Below are 15986 nucleotides of genomic sequence, written 5' to 3'. Positions count from 1 at the left end.
TGACTTTCCTGGGAACACAAAAGGGAACGTTTTGCAGAGTTTCTGAGGCAAAAAGTACCATAAAACATTATAAAAGAAGCTATGACAATACAACAAAATTTGATATTTGCTGAAACACTAAATTGCATTTGCATACGCACATTTTCAAAAATGTTATGTGAATGCATTGAGTCAAAGGGTTCTTATGTCACATGACAAATCACCATCATGTTTCAACACGCATGCAAATTAAATGTGAGGACTGTGACCTATAGGCAAGATTTAAAGTTAATAAAAAATACTTACATTTAGATAGTGGGAAGGTATAATGTCACGTTATTCATTGTGTGTGTGTGTGTGCTTTTTTTGTGACATATCAGGACAAAAATGTGTATAATGACATGTGTATGACATAGGTATTACAGAAAAGGGTGACAAATGAGGACATTACCCCATGTCCCCACTTTTCATGTTTCCTGTGATTGGGTAGGTTTAGGGGCAGGGGCAGTGTAAGGGGATAGAATATACAGTTTGTACAGTATAAAAACCATTACGCCTATGGAATGTCCCCACAATTCACAAAAACAAACGTGTGTGTGTGTGTGTGTGTGTGTGTGTGTGTGTGTGTGTGTGTGTGTGTGTGTGTGTGTGTGTGTGTGTGTGTGTGTGTTTGTGTGTGTGTTTTCTGTTACTGAGGTAATGCAAATCAAATAGCAGCTTAATTTTTCCTCTTGGTCAAAAAGATGGGCCATGCTGATGAATGGAGACAATTCCGTATATGCTAAAGAAATGGATAAAATACTGTAAATTATGTTTGATGTAGCCTAACTTATCATAGATTTTAATAGCCTGTTGTATTCAAGGAAGGAAAACAACAACAACAAAAACTAAATGCTTAGCTCTCTGATGATTAAATGTTGGCTATAAATCATAAATCAGAATATAATCTGCTAATAATACTATAGTCACTCATCATGATCGGATTTTCTCTTAAACCTACAAAAACATCTAAAACATTTCAATTCGCTTCTGGTGGACAGCGCACGTGCTTACGCGTCGGTCTCGTCACGAGACCTGAGCGCGCTGTGGATGTCGGGAACTTGAGTTTTATACGAGTAGTTCAGTATGGATGTGTCAGATATCTAAAACTTCATATCCCATGTTACACTGCGTCGGACACTCCTAGGTAATGACTTCCTCTCCAGAAAAAGCAGATTTTGAAGAGACTGGGTGAAAAAAGCTGTTATTTTGGAACGCTCATTTGTTGGAGGATGTGGTAAAAAGCACGTTACTGCTCATTTGAAGCTGCGTTTTGAAATGTAACCATGGCAACCGAACGGTCGTCCTGGTTAGCAGCCCTGCACAGGCTGTAGTGAAGGCGATGCTGAGGGTTAGCTGAAGCCTTGTGATATTCATTTGCCTTTAATATTGTTACGGAAGACAGTCGAACAGCAATATCTGCTCTCGTTCCGAGATGGAAGAAGTCGATAGGATTTTAATTCACTCTCTGAGACAAGCGGGCACGTAAGTATCCAAAATCTAACAGGTCTCTTCAGTTGTGACAAGTCATTTCCTCTCTCTCTTTGGAGTGCTTGCATCTTGGGACAACCCAAACTTCTTTCATGTCTGTGTGGTTGTAATCACCTCGTCATCTTACAGAGACATTGATGAGGATGTTCAAAGTGTGAAGCAGTTCACCAGTGAGCTGATTGTGGAGGCGGTGGTGAGATGCCTGCGTGTGATCGACCCTGCACTGGGCAATGGATTGTCCCATTCGCTCCCCCCTGGCATGTCTGCCCGCTTCAGACTGGGCATGAGCCTGGCACAGGCCTGTCAGGTGAGAGACACAGTGCCTGGACGTCCTTCTGTGTGCTAAAGTTAACTTGACCCCTCACAACTGACCGAGTCAGCTGATGATATTGAATGCAAATGCATTAACTTACTGCTGATGAATAAGCCCTTTTGTTTTGTTTTTTTAAAGTTTGAATACATGTGTTACAGTTTGGACAATTATACCTTGTATAACTATGAATAATCATGAAAATAAATGGGTCGATTTACTGCATACAACAGATACTGCAGACCTTTCTCTGCAGTTGATCTTCCAAGATTGCATTAATATGTTTGACCTAATTTTGATCACCTCTAAACGCTTAGTTCACCCAAATATTAAAATTCTGTCATCAGTTTCAATCTTTAGGGGGGTCAGAGTGCTCTCAGATTTCATAAAAAAAATCGTAATTTTTGTTAAGAAGATAAACAAAGCTCTTATTGTTTTGGAACGACATGAGGGTGTGTAATTAATGACAGAATTTTCATTTTTGGGAGAATTAACCCTTTAAATGTTACACAAGAAAATCTATTTTGTTATAGTAATATAATCAGCAATTAAACTTTTTTTTTGCGTTTTTGTCTAACAAGTAGTTAGTACCACTCTATAACTACTAACTTTACACAATAGAGCAATGACTCCAAGTCTTTGCTGATTTTTGCTTTGTTATATATGTTTAGGATGTGGGCTTTAAAGGGGAAATTGGCTACCAGACATTTCTCTACAGCAATGAGCCAGAGATTCGCTCTCTGTTCATGTTTCTGGTTGAGAAGCTGCCCAGAGAGAGTGCAGAGGCCTCTGACCAGCCTGCAGGTACCTTTAACAACTGATTTTTGCATATATGTATTTGGCATATGCATTTTGATATTAAGCTCTGCATGAAATGAAGATTCTCCCTATTTATTTTCTAAATTCATCTTATTGATCTTATTTTGAATGATTTATCCAATCATATCTTCTTTTTGCGCTCATAATTTTAATTTTTTTTTTTACTTTATCTTCCTGTTGAAACAACAACCTTTAGTGACTTATGCCAGACTTCTACAATTATTTAGTCTGCTTAAACCCTGCCCCTTTCAGCCTTAAAGGTAAGGTAGGCAACTTCCGTAGCGTAATGAAAATAACAAACTTAAAGGGATAGTTCACCCAAAAATGAAAATTTGATGTTTATCTGTTTACCCCCAGGGCATCCAAGATGTAGGTGTGTTTGTTTCTTTCTTCAGTAGAACACAAATTAAGATTTTTTTACTCCAACCGTTGCTCATATAATGCATGGCAATGGAGTGTTTTCTATGAGAGCCACTATGAGAGTAAAAAAACGCAGATATACAAATCCATAGTAAACCCTGTGGCTCGTGGCGACACATTGATGTCTTAAGACACGAAACTATTAGTTTTGATGTTTTGTAAACATCATTTCTGTGAGAAACATGTATATATATATATATATATATATATATATATATATATATATATATATATATATATATATATATATATGAACAAATGTATATATGATCATGCTGGGTTTTTGACCTTACCCTACGGAAGTAATGGCTTTGGAATACTAGATGAGATTCATCTGATATGAGGTTAAAAAAAAACACATACTGTGTCTTAATACGTCAATGTGTCGCCACGAGCTAAGGGTTTGATATGGATTTGTATGTCTATGTGTTTTTTACTCTTATAGTGGCTCTCCATACCATTTACATGCATTATACGAGCAGCGGTTTGAGTTAAAAATATTTATTTGTATTCTATTAAGAAACAAAAACACCTACATTTTGGATGCCCTGGGGGTAAGCAGATAAACATCAAATTTTCATTTTTGGGTGAACTATTCCTTTAAAGAGCACCGACCTGTACTACCTGATTGCTGCAGATCATTTTGGCGTTGATTGTGTTGATATTGAAACAAACTGCTCTGAGTATAATGTCAAATGTTTCCATCTCTTCCAAATTACAGTTGTTATGGCGTGAACAACAGACTGATGTCTGTCTATCTCTGCATAGCATAAAAACGAGCTGATGATGTGTGATATCTGCACGAGCAGGGTGCTGACCGAATGCAAAGACGTGTCCAACATTTTATGTTCTAACTCCTTCCATAGACCATACATATAAATACTTTTAGACCACTTAACTTAGTGATTGCTATCCGGAGGTAAAGTGACTTTCAACCAACGTAATAAAAAATGTTTCTGCAACAAATCACCACCCTCCCTTCCCTTTAAGCTTGCATTCATATCCGCCTCCATCCAACAAACAACCAACAAATAGAGTCAAGTCCCAATCCTAAATGTCTTTCTTTTTCAATAATTGCATTTTAGCCAAGTTTCACTTGGATGTACATCACATTGCGGAATAAATTATTTGTCAGTACTTGAGTTTCATTACGACTTTAACACTTTGATTTACCAGTTGAAATACAGATTGTAAAACTTAAATATAGTTCTAAAAAACAAGTTCTTTATCTGAAAGTATGGAAGCCTGTATTCTCCACAGAATAAAAAAAAGGTAATTGCGTCTTTTTATCTCACAATTCAGACTTCCTGAAATTAATGTTGCGCAATTGTGAGTTCGGAGAAATCTATAATACACACCTTCATAAATACCAACCAGAAGGAGCATAGTATTTTTCTCAGTATTTTTCAGTCCGCATTCATTATCTTTCCCTCACAATAACGACTGTAATATGTAATAGTGATTTGCAATGATTCACCTCATATTAAATCTGGTATGACTCAAAGTTTCCATCATAGATTTTTTTCAACTCCAGAGATGAGTTTCTGGCTGTGTAAAAATAATAAAGTGGTGTAGTTGGGCTGTGTTCTTCATGCTGGGATCAAAGGGTAACGTGATTAACTAGGCTATGGTGTTAATCTAACAGCTTAAAGTGTTGATTATGCCCAGATTTCTTCAATAAACTAGAAATCTTTTTTTTCTCTCTCTCAGTTCTACATTCATTCATTTAACACCCTTGATTGCATAAAAAATGCATTCAATTGTTTTATTATCCTGGAAAGAATCCAAAGTCAACTTCAGTTAATAGCTTGTTAACTTAATCATAAACCCGGTGGGAATCCATACAGACTGGATCAGTCTCATTATCGCAGATATGTTTTTTTTTTCTCAGTTTGCTTGCCTTTGGCATCACATGTTGCTCCTGATTATTGTATTAAATGAATGATTGATGAGTCTAGTCTCTCATAATAGTAAGAATGTTTTCTACATTTATATCTCCTTTCTTAGGAAAGTCTGCGCTGTTGCAAAAAGCAATTGCTGCTCAAATTAGAGCTCAGTTGTCAGTGCCTTGGCTCCCTCCGTCCTGTAGACTCCCCATTCATCGTAAAACACAGGTACCACAACATGCCTACACTTTGAAATCCAGGGCAAGGCTTATGCATTTTAAATGCATTAAAGGCAATTAAGGATGATAACTAAGTCCGCTGGGTCTTAAAAAGTATTAAAAGTTGATAAATCACTTTGGGAAAAAATTAAGACCCTTAAAAGGTATTAAAAAGTCTTAATTACGATTTTTTTGAGGTATTACATTTTGTTTCAAGCTTTGTCAAAAGAGTTTGACTCCAAAAGGTATGCATGAATATATTTATTTTTATCCCCATAAGTATTAAAAAAATAACGAGGTACTCAATCTGAGATTGGCTCGGGGTGCGGGCAGCACCGTCTACAGGTGATGTCACGTATTTTGCGAAAAAGTGAAACAGATATGCAATATAAACGATACAAAATTGGTCTACGATAGAGATTTTAATTCTACATACTGCTAAAATTGTTTATTAAGTTAAAGGTTTGTTGCTGATTCGAACTTGAAGTGCGATGAGGTCTTAAAATATTTTGAGAAGGTCTTAAAAAAGTCTTAAAAATTCATGCATATACCCTGAATAACAATTATATAGTTCTAAATGTAAAAGAATAGCAGAGTCCACCCCACAACTACTACAATAACAACAAAGAGAAACAAAATCGTTGGTATCAGTTTCACAACATTTTTTTCCAGCCCATGCATGATAAAAACAGAGTTGCTTTAAAGAGTTATAGGATTTAAAGGGCCAGACAGCATAACTGCAGCACACACTTTGGTGTGGACGATAATATAGTTATCATTATAGTTATTGTTCTTGTTGTGAACAGGTCTTTACTCTAGTAACTAATATTCATATCGTACATGGTTGATTAATTTATTGTGATGTGCGACGTGACAAAATACAGTAGAACTCATTATAATCTGTGATGTTGTTTACACTGGATGCGCAGCGCCAAATCTCCAACAGTAAACCTTTGTCTCGCTCTATTTATGAAGTACTGACACAAAGTGCTTTACGGAGCATTATTATTTATTCATGTGACAAAGCTGAATGTTCAGCATCATTACTCCAGTTTACAGTGGCACATGATATGATACTTCAGAAATCATACTAATATGAGTTTCTTCTCAAGAAACATTTGATTTTATTATCAATGTTGATAACTGTTTTTTCAGGGTTCTTTGATGAATAGAAAGTTCAAAAGAACAGAAAATCTTTTATAACATTATAAATGTAACTTTTGGTCAATTGAATGCATCCGTGCTAAAAAAAAAAAAAAAAAATTCAATTTAAAAAAGCCCACTTTTTGAAACAATGTATGTAATGTAAATATATAGATGCAACACTGATGCTTATTGTAATGGTTAAATAAGAAATATTGTCATGGTACATGATGTACAGTTGCAGAGTTGAATCTGCTTCCATGCTACCAAACTAATTGACAAATGTGTGTGAATGTAATTTCAGAGTTCCGGCCCGTGTCACAGTTTCCACGCCCAGCCTCTGAGCCTTCCATATTCAGTGAAGGTCTCTTCCAGGAAACAGCCAAAAGGCATGCTTGTTTTCACTTACTTAACCCAACCCAGCAAGCCCCCATAGGTTTGGTGTGATATGTCTTATACATTGTGGTATTGCCTTTGTTGCCACTTGCCCCTGAAGTGTGACTACACCTTTGAGGAATTTGACGAAAAACGATTTTAGTCAAGCTAAAATTCAGCTAAAATTGTCTTTGATGATTCTTTGTGAATTCTCTCAGAGGTGCAAGAATACTGGAGGAATTATTTGCTGCCTGTGACCTCCCAGCCTTCCCAGCATGCCTCAGTGCCAGCGTCCCTCCTGGAGAACCACATCTCTGAACTTAGTGCCGCACAGGAGTGGGAGAGTGAATGGAACAGCCAAGGCCTCCTGTCAAGACTTACACCTGAGGTTATTCTATTTCCCCCTTCAAGTTAGGGATAGTTCACCCCCCCAAAAAAATTAAAATTCTGTCATCATTTACTCATCCTCAAGTTGTTCCAAACCTGTTTGAGTTTCTTTGGTCTGCTGAACACAAAAGAAGACATTTGAAAGAATGTTTGTAACCAAGCAGATAGAGCAACCATTCACTACCATAGTAAGAGAAAACAAATACTATGGTAGTGAATGGTTGCTCTATCTGCTTTGTTACAAACATTCTTCCAAATATCTTCTTTTGTGATCAACAGACCAAAGAAACTCATACAGGAACAACTTGAAGATGAGTAAATGGGTGAACTTTAGCCAAAAATTCTAATTGTCATTATTACATCCATACATCATTATGGATGTTTACATCATACATCATTACATTACAAGTATATGTTTACATCCATTACATCATTACATTACAAGTTATTCAGTGATAATTTTGACATCTGTCCTAGGTATCCATGTTGTTCTTGGTCATCAGTGTTTTTTATTTTTGTTTTATTCATGTACTATTATTGTATTTTAAATTCTTGTTTATTTTTTGGTGTTCATTTTAATTTTAGTTTAAGTTTTATGAATTTTATTATGATCTGTTTGTTTTATTACTTTAATATTTTTAAGTAGCTTAAATTTTAGTGCTTTAGTCACATTTAGTACATTTTTATTCGTTTTATTTTTGAACAATGTTGATTTGTGAATGAATGATTTGTCTATGTTTATTTAAAAAAGAATAGGTTGAATCAGTTGTATGATTCCCCCCCCCCCCCCCCCCCCCCCCCCCCCGTAATTTCAAAGCTTGAAAGATCCATTCCTTATATTTGAAAAATGTTCTTTAAAAACAAACAAAAAAGTCAAATAGGTTTGGATCACCATAAGGGTAAAATTGTCAAGCATTTCAGTTAAACTCAGCTCAGAGTACTCATACAAACAGCCTTTTTTTATAGCCTCAGCATGACATCTTTCTAGCACGACGTCTAGGTTACCTGTCTTGATAATAACAATAACACGAGCATGTAAATATTTTTGCTGCCGCCCTGCTTTCCTTCACGGAGTCTCTGGTAAAGGCATGTATCAACATGAGGATGGAACACAGAGATGTCTTTCACACAAGTGTGACATTCAGCATGTGTGTGTCCTGCGACTGTACTGATGCCCTCTCACATCTCAGTTCCACATTCTCACTTCGCCTGCCCTCTAACTTATACACTGGCCTATTGTCTGACCCCGGCTTTATCAGCGTTTGTAACTTTTTTCTGTTTACCTTATTTATCTGCAGTGCTTTGAGAATAGTTATGGATCTGAAAATAACCACAGCAATTTAGGGCCCTAACATACACCCGGGCGCAATGTGACGGCAGTTGCGATGCAAGTGTTTTTTGCTAGTTTCAGCCTGACGCAGTAATCATTTTCACATCTAGCTCCACGTTGTTTAAAAGGCAAATCCATTTGCACCCATCTGTTTAGCCACAATATTTTGAGGCAACTGAAAACAACTGCGCAATTGACCAACAAAAACCTTGTCTAAAGTCCATGGCGGCGTTTTTTTGTTTTGTTATTTAAAGGGCGCACTAGTAATATGCACCTATAGGCAACTTATAGGCACTTGTGATGCCACAACCGTACAGAAAGAATGAAATGCTGCGCAGACGCCGATGCGAAATGAGGGGAGAAATCTACTTGATTGTAGTTTGCATAAGAAATAATTGTTGCTCGGAGCACCGCAATTATAGTGTTAGAACCTGTGAATGCGGTTTACAGGTCTCAGAGAGAGAATGATGTGAGCGGCAGCAAGTCATGTTTGCCGTCCAAATAGCTCAATATGAACCGTGAAATGCAAAGAAATGAAATAAAACATCATCATGTTTTAAAGAAAATTGGCTTGATTAAGTGGTGGAAATAACGGATTATGGGCACAGCACAGTAACAAAGACATTTACAGTTACAACCACCACAAGTGGTTTAAATAGATGTGTGTGGGGTTTGGGTTTCAGATATGTTTAGATAACTATTAAAGTAAATAATATATATATATATATATATATATATATATATATATATATATATATATATATATATATATATAAGGGTTAAATAAAATAGAAATGGCACATTAAAGTTAAAAGTTATAACAGCATTTTTGATGTGTTCATGTATGCTGTACAGGTCTGGTTTAAAGAATGTTTTTGCTCAGGTGACCAAAATGTCAGCCCAATAGAGAAAAGTTTTGATCAGCGAGAAAATGCACAACCCACGTACAGGGACGCGCAGCAGCACAAACATTTTTTGATATTAAAAATAAAACGATTCCACTCTGGAAAAGCATTCAGTCATTCCGGTTACAAATTCCGCCATTTAAATAACGAATCCGTCATGATGCAAGTGCAAGTGACTTTTTAAAGGGACTTGGAGATGAGACTCTGTTTTGTTTCTTGCACTTTACGCCCAAAGCACACCCATGACTCATTAAGTGACCAGGTACAACCCTTTTAGACCATGCACCTGGTGCGCTGACCGTTTTTTCCCGTCACTAAACTAGCAGCAGGATTTAATTGGGTGATTTAATTTGGTCTTGTTCTAGAGATTATGATTTATTTCTTTTGATTCCTTATTATAATTGTTTTTTTTTTAACTGTGCCTCATCTCTTTAGGAGTACAGATCTAGGAAAAAAGCTCGACTGCAGAAGCGAATCGAGGAGCAGCTAAGAGCGGCTGCTCAGTCTCGACCTGACATGCACGGAGCCACACGCTCAACCTCTGACCTTGCTGATCTGCTGCTGTCATTTGGTGGTGCTTCCACTGGGGGAGATGTGCTGACCAAAGGCACACGCTTCACCCATACAGAGAAATTCACCTTTACACAGGTACCTGTCAGAATTTATTTACTCAAACTGTGATGTGCCAGGGTTCCCACACTGGAAAATCTTGACATTTCTAATGCTGTTTTCCAGTCTTGAAAAATTAGTACAGCCAGGTCATGGAAAATAGTGACATGACTGTGTTACTAACAAGATTCAAATGTAGAAATTTTGGGACCACAGTTTTTGCCAGACAGGGAAATGTACCAGAAATATGTGCCAAAAGAAATATTTGTCTAAAATATTTTGTGTTAAGTGAGAAGTAGAGTGCTGATTTTGTGTATTAACTACTTTAGGGTTTGGTTTCAAAAACAGCTTTAGTTTTATTAGGACATCTAAATAGCTTTTATTGACATGCTTTAGAAAAAAACATTACTGATGTGCTTCTTGAGACAAAACAATGGCACTGACATATTTTAAGATAATCCAAGTGCTTTCAGTTAAAACAACTCAAACATGCATTTTAGTCCAGGACTAGGCTTTTTTTTGATAACAGCACTTTTATTTCAATACGCTCTTCATCCACACTAGCATTTTTTTTAAGTTTCTCATTCACACTGAAACGTCTGAAAATTATACATTCACCTTACTGCGTATGCGTAAAAAAAAACATAAAAGCTCTCTGAGATGATCCAGATGGAACAGACGTAATACAGATCTCATGCTATTCTTTAGGCAGTATCATTTAATTAAGCAAAATATCTCGTATTTCACTGGTGGGTCCAGGTCGCACTCCGTTACCGTTATATGTTTGGTTTAAAACACAACTGCTCTCATGTTTTGCTGAAAAACAGCAATTGATTGCGAGTACATTTTCTTTTATCCTTGTAGGACCACAATATGAAGAGTGTACCATAAAGTAACATATCTTTAGCAACAGTGTCAAAGTGAATCACAATAACCATATAAACAGACATCTATTGGTAGATATGTGTCATGAAAAAACATGCGTCATCGTTTTCAAATGCCTCCGTTTACACAGGTCGCACTACAACGTGAAAGCTGTGTTTTCAAATTTATACACTTGGAAAAGCGTTTTCAAAAAGCTCGGTTTTCGCAGGACAAAAACGCTGTCTCAGTGTGGACTGAAGGCCAAAAAGAGAAAATGATGAGGACTTGACGTCAAGAAAAAGGGTGACTTGTCCACACTAATACATCTTTGGCCTCAGTTGGCTGTCATATAATTTAGTATTAATAGTATAAAATTAATCATATTAATACTATACTATTAATACGTTATTGAATAGTTCTGATTTTATGCTTTCTTAGTGGGACTCTGTAATTGGTCATTACAGCTTTTCCCCTTTCTTAGGTTGTGTGATTATTCTAATGAACTAATGGACTATAATACAGCTTTATAAATGATGAATAAACCTTTAAGAATACAATTATTATTATTATAAACATGTTTATATAGTAATAAATCATATGTTCATAATGTGTATTATGTTGACTAAGTGGTTATAATACAGCTTCTTTTTTTTAAAATACATAAACCCAAAATTAAACAAATTATTATTATTATATTTATCAGTTATAAACAATTATGTAGTAATTAATAATGTGTATTATAATTAATATGATTCTTCAGTCTAGTGCTTATTTAGTATACTTTTATTAAATATGCATATTGGTTTTTAGATACAAAAGATCAGTATTTGTCAAGATCTACTTGAATAACTGTTTATTTTTGTCATTAAAACTATTACAAAAATTAACCTTAGATCTTTTATCCAGTTCATTTTATTTACTTGGAGATACATCTTGAAATGTTTAGGCTCTTAACCAAAAAGCCAAAGTAAAGTAAAAGGACATTTCTTTCCTAGGAACCTGAGAAAGCAGCCCAGCAGATGGCAGCAGCAGCAAGTGCACTTCCCAGCTCTCACCAATCAGAGGAGGACCTAAAGGCCCAGCAGGAAGCTGAACTTTCTGCTCTGCAGCAACAGTTGCAGCAATTGTCAGTCCAAATGGAGGAAGTGGGCGGAGACATTAAGCAGCTCACTGTGTCCATCCAGCAGGTAATGGCCAATCAGTGATGCTGACAATATATCACATTACAGGGAAATATTTAAATTCTCAGATTTCGAAAGTGAATTGGAGAATAAATTAAGCACTTTTTTTTTTTTTTTTTTTTTAAATAATTGTTATCTCACTTTTTCCATTGCATTAATGTCTGCAGGTGTCGGATGAGATGCAACAGAAAGAAGTCAGTAATGCCGAGAAGGAGAATTCTGTCAAAATGAAGAGACAGACCATTGACCTGCTGCCTGACGCTGAAAACAACCTGCTCAAGTTACAGGTCAACATATATACCCCTCTGGCTTCATGAATAACAAGGAATAACAGTACAATGAAAACCGTATCTAACTAGCCTGTGATGACTTGTAATGATGTTACTTTTGGTCTGTCCTGTGTGTTTATGTTTTGCAGAGTCTGGTAGAGGCCAGCTCTAATCGAGTGGTTAATTTGGCCTCTCAGTGGGAGAATCACAGAGTCCCGTTGATTGATGAGCACCGCAGGCTAAAAGAGCTGTGCAGCAACAGAGAGGTACCTTGTGTTACCCTGATGTGTTTTTCAGCTCTATAGCACCTGCTCTTGTCAAAGTCTTATACACTCCTATCTAAATGGCCAAATATATAGACATTAATCATTTCAGTCCGTTTAATTATCCCTGAATAAAAACAGTCTAATTCATTGATCTTGCAAATGTGTAATAATGAGATTGGACAAATTATGGATATTATGGGTGATTTTTTAAAAAAAATTGCAATTAGGATATAAAATGAAAGTTTTTTTAATTCATTTTATTTTAAATAAAGCTCCTAGTTTGCTGTGCTTTTTGTAGGGCTGCATAATTTGGCCCAAAATGTTGTGATTTTTATATATCAATATGACTATAATAAGGATAATTATGATTATTATCATTACTAAATAGAAATATAGTAAAATAAGTGTAAAATAAAGTTAGTATTTAGGGGAAATATAATTATAGTAATATCAATAAGAATAATTTTATTTTGCAGTACAATTGTAACATTACAATTCTGAAAATCATGGCTGTCTTAATTTCTTCATTTTTAAAATATATTAAAAAATTAAGATTTTATTTTGGCAGAAAACAACAGGGACTCCTGAAATGTTTTCTTTTGTTGACAACAGCCGCTTTATAAACTCTTCTGATTACAAGTTTGGGATGTTGGGTAGTAAAAAATGGCTCAAATGTATGTAATAAGCAAACCAAACTCAAGCACTCAAGCACATGCAGAGTATAAAGTCCACATAAAGTGTAAAGACAAGCTGTTCTGAGACGCTGAAAAAACTGGATCATCAGCTGAAAAAGAACACAGTGGCACGTGTCACTCTGAAACACACACAGCACATATATCTATGTAATTAGATCACAGCCTTTTTTGATAATCGCACTAACTCATGTCACAATTTCCATTTTATTATGATAAATCGTGCAGCCCTAAATTTGATTTTGACTTTCTTTTGTGTGTGTAAATTTCTCTTAGTCTGAGTCCTCCAGGAAGCTGACCGAGATCAAAGACCTGCATGACAAAATCCGACAGTCTGCTGAGGAGGCCAAAAAGAAGGAAAGTCTGTACAAGCAGCTGGTACGGTTTAATTTTTTAGCCCTCCCCTCTGTTTTTCAATCATCCAAGAAATGCATTTAGCACTATACAATGTCCTAACCAGCCACCAAACAAAAGCAAGTGTTATGACATTGCCATCTGTCCCATGTACATTGGGTTTTGTCCGCATCAACAACCATTTGCATCTCTATATCGACTGTATATCAGCATTTTTATACAAGCTGTCTAACGTCACCTGCTTTGGAATCTCAGTATATTAAACTATTTTTAAAATGTGTGCCTAAAGCTGCATTGCATTACTGCTGATTAAATATCAAATATGTACTAATGTACACACGGTTAGTACATGGACAAAGAAAGCATTTAAATGTTAGGCTTGTTGGTTTAACATTCCGCATGTTTATGTAATCCCCTCCTAATGTTTTTCCACAGCTAACCGAGTATGAAACGCTGTCTAAAGATGTGTCTCGCTCAGCCTATACCATGAGGATCTTGGAGATCGTAGGCAATATAAAGAAACAGAAGGAAGAAATCACTAAGGTCTTTGATGGAGTTTATCTTTTATCTAGCCCTCAATAAAAGACTTCATCTGAGTTCACGACCTGTTTCTACTGACGTTAGCTTTGTGTTTGAAGTTGGCAGGTCTTTGGAAGCCTTTTGACCTCTGACCTTATTAATCGACCCCCTACAGATTTTGTCGGACACAAAGGACTTGCAGAAAGAGATTAACGGGCTGACGGGAAAACTGGACCGAACATTTGCCGTCACAGATGAACTGGTGTTTAAGGTCAGTCTTTAAAGCATTTAAAACAGTATTTAAAACACTGAATTCAGTATTAAAACACTAAGACCTTTTGAAACTGCAGGATGCCAAGAAAGATGAATCTGTCCGCAAATCCTACAAGTACTTGGCTGCCTTACATGAGGTATGTGTCTGCATATCAAAGAGGATCCACAAACATATATTGTTGTTGATATTTGTCCATGAATAAAATGTACTGTAGTCTTGAAATGCAGGTACTGTGTTTGAAGCACATTCTTGTCTCATGAGACACGGCCTGCAAAAGGCAAGCCTAAAAAAAAAGACAAAAAAGCCTTCTAAAACACATAATGCGGTGGCTTGTGCTCCTTAATCTGAGGCCATTAGCACTGCTTTAGTCCTTTGGTTTAATCTCTGAACTACACAACTGAACTTAAGTTAATGACCTTGGTCACTTTTTACAGGATCCTGGCTAGCAAAAGAATGATCATTTTAAATCATTCTATTATTTTTGTGCTCTCAGAACTGCACTCAGCTAATTCAGACCATTGAGGACACTGGAACCATCATGAGAGAAATCCGAGATCTTGAGGAGCAGGTGTGAAACCAACTCATGTCTTTCATTTGTGAAAACTAGGCATCAATCCTCATTTCTTTGTCACTTTTCAATTGTGCCATCCGTTTTATGCGTTTCTTGATTTTGTAGATTGAGACGGAGAATGGAAAAAGGACAGTTAGCAATCTAGAGAAGATTCTTGAAGACTACAAGGCCATCCGTCAAGAAAACTCTGCCCTTGCTGCGAAGATCCGGGAAGGTTGAGCTGTTGCTCCGTCCGTGTTTGATGGTACTGCAGAGCGAAAACCCAGGCTGCTGAAATGAGCGCTGCTGTGAGAGACGTCAGTTTGGCTCCAATCTGCGTCAGCCCTCCATCAGAATTAATCCTCATCACATCAGCAACTTTCAGCTTTTACTGAGGGTTTTGATCACGAGATTTTTTGCATCAAAATGACACAAATTTGAAGAAATGTTAGTTAAAACTAATTCTGATCATTGTGATGAGATTCTGTTTTTTAACAAGCTTGGACTGCAATAATTTGAGAAGGACCAGTACTGCCGCTTCGGCTGGATGAGACAACATCTTTGTTATACGGTGATAACCATTATGTACATGAAAGTGTCCGTTAACAGTGACCTCTGATTGTTGTTCATCATATGGGTTGAGCTGCTCATGAACATTACAAGATTCAGGTGATTTGATTGAACTTGGAGAATAGTGGACTGATAACAACTTAAAACACTCATGAACAGCTTGCCTGTTTCGTATTAAAGCATCAATTTGATATCGTTTCTGTTTGTTTGCCTCTGATGGATCCATAGAACTGTTAAAATGCTCATCATTTAAAGTTAGATTGTTTTTGAACCTGTGTGATAGAAAATATTCTGTCAGGCTGACTTTAGGAAAGCTGTGTAAACACATTTAAGTGTCTGATTGACTAACACTGATAATTGTCCCAATCAAACTGGTTTTCAAAGTCTATGCCATCTTTGGAATTTAGAGAGTATGGAAAATAATGTTTTGTAATTGACCATTATTTCTATACATCTGTTCAAATTCTGAATGTAGTGTTCTGATATTTAACCATTTTGCCATTGGTTATTATTGTCCTTAAGAGCCTTTTTTGGGA

General features: G+C 36.3%; 1 protein-coding gene across 1 annotated transcript; it reads left to right on the top strand.

The window, feature by feature from the left end:
* Positions 1–1133: 1133 nt before the first annotated feature.
* Positions 1134–15971, top strand: ccdc22 (coiled-coil domain containing 22). Its single transcript, XM_067413827.1, has 16 exons — positions 1134–1503; positions 1639–1816; positions 2491–2623; positions 5066–5172; positions 6610–6694; positions 6899–7068; positions 9738–9950; positions 11771–11962; positions 12124–12243; positions 12375–12491; positions 13460–13561; positions 13973–14080; positions 14232–14327; positions 14407–14466; positions 14824–14898; positions 15007–15971. The coding sequence occupies exons 1-16, from the start codon at positions 1454–1456 to the stop codon at positions 15118–15120; spliced, it is 1920 nt and encodes a 639-aa protein (XP_067269928.1). The 5' UTR covers positions 1134–1453; the 3' UTR covers positions 15121–15971.
* The last annotated feature ends 15 nt before the right edge of the window (positions 15972–15986 follow it).

This window comes from Pseudorasbora parva, chromosome 13 (assembly GCF_024679245.1).
Source record: "Pseudorasbora parva isolate DD20220531a chromosome 13, ASM2467924v1, whole genome shotgun sequence".
Classification (NCBI taxonomy): domain Eukaryota; kingdom Metazoa; phylum Chordata; class Actinopteri; order Cypriniformes; family Gobionidae; genus Pseudorasbora; species Pseudorasbora parva.
This window is presented reverse-complemented; position numbering and strand designations above follow the sequence as displayed.

Excerpts from the sequence above, each read along its gene's own strand:
- ccdc22 (XM_067413827.1), top strand. The coding sequence starts at position 1,454 with ATGGAAGAAGTCGATAGGATTTTAATTCACTCTCTGAGACAAGCGGGC. Across the intron at positions 11,963-12,123 it reads TCACTGTGTCCATCCAGCAG|GTGTCGGATGAGATGCAACA; the intron begins GTAATGGCCAAT and ends TAATGTCTGCAG. Across the intron at positions 14,467-14,823 it reads ACTTGGCTGCCTTACATGAG|AACTGCACTCAGCTAATTCA; the intron begins GTATGTGTCTGC and ends TTGTGCTCTCAG.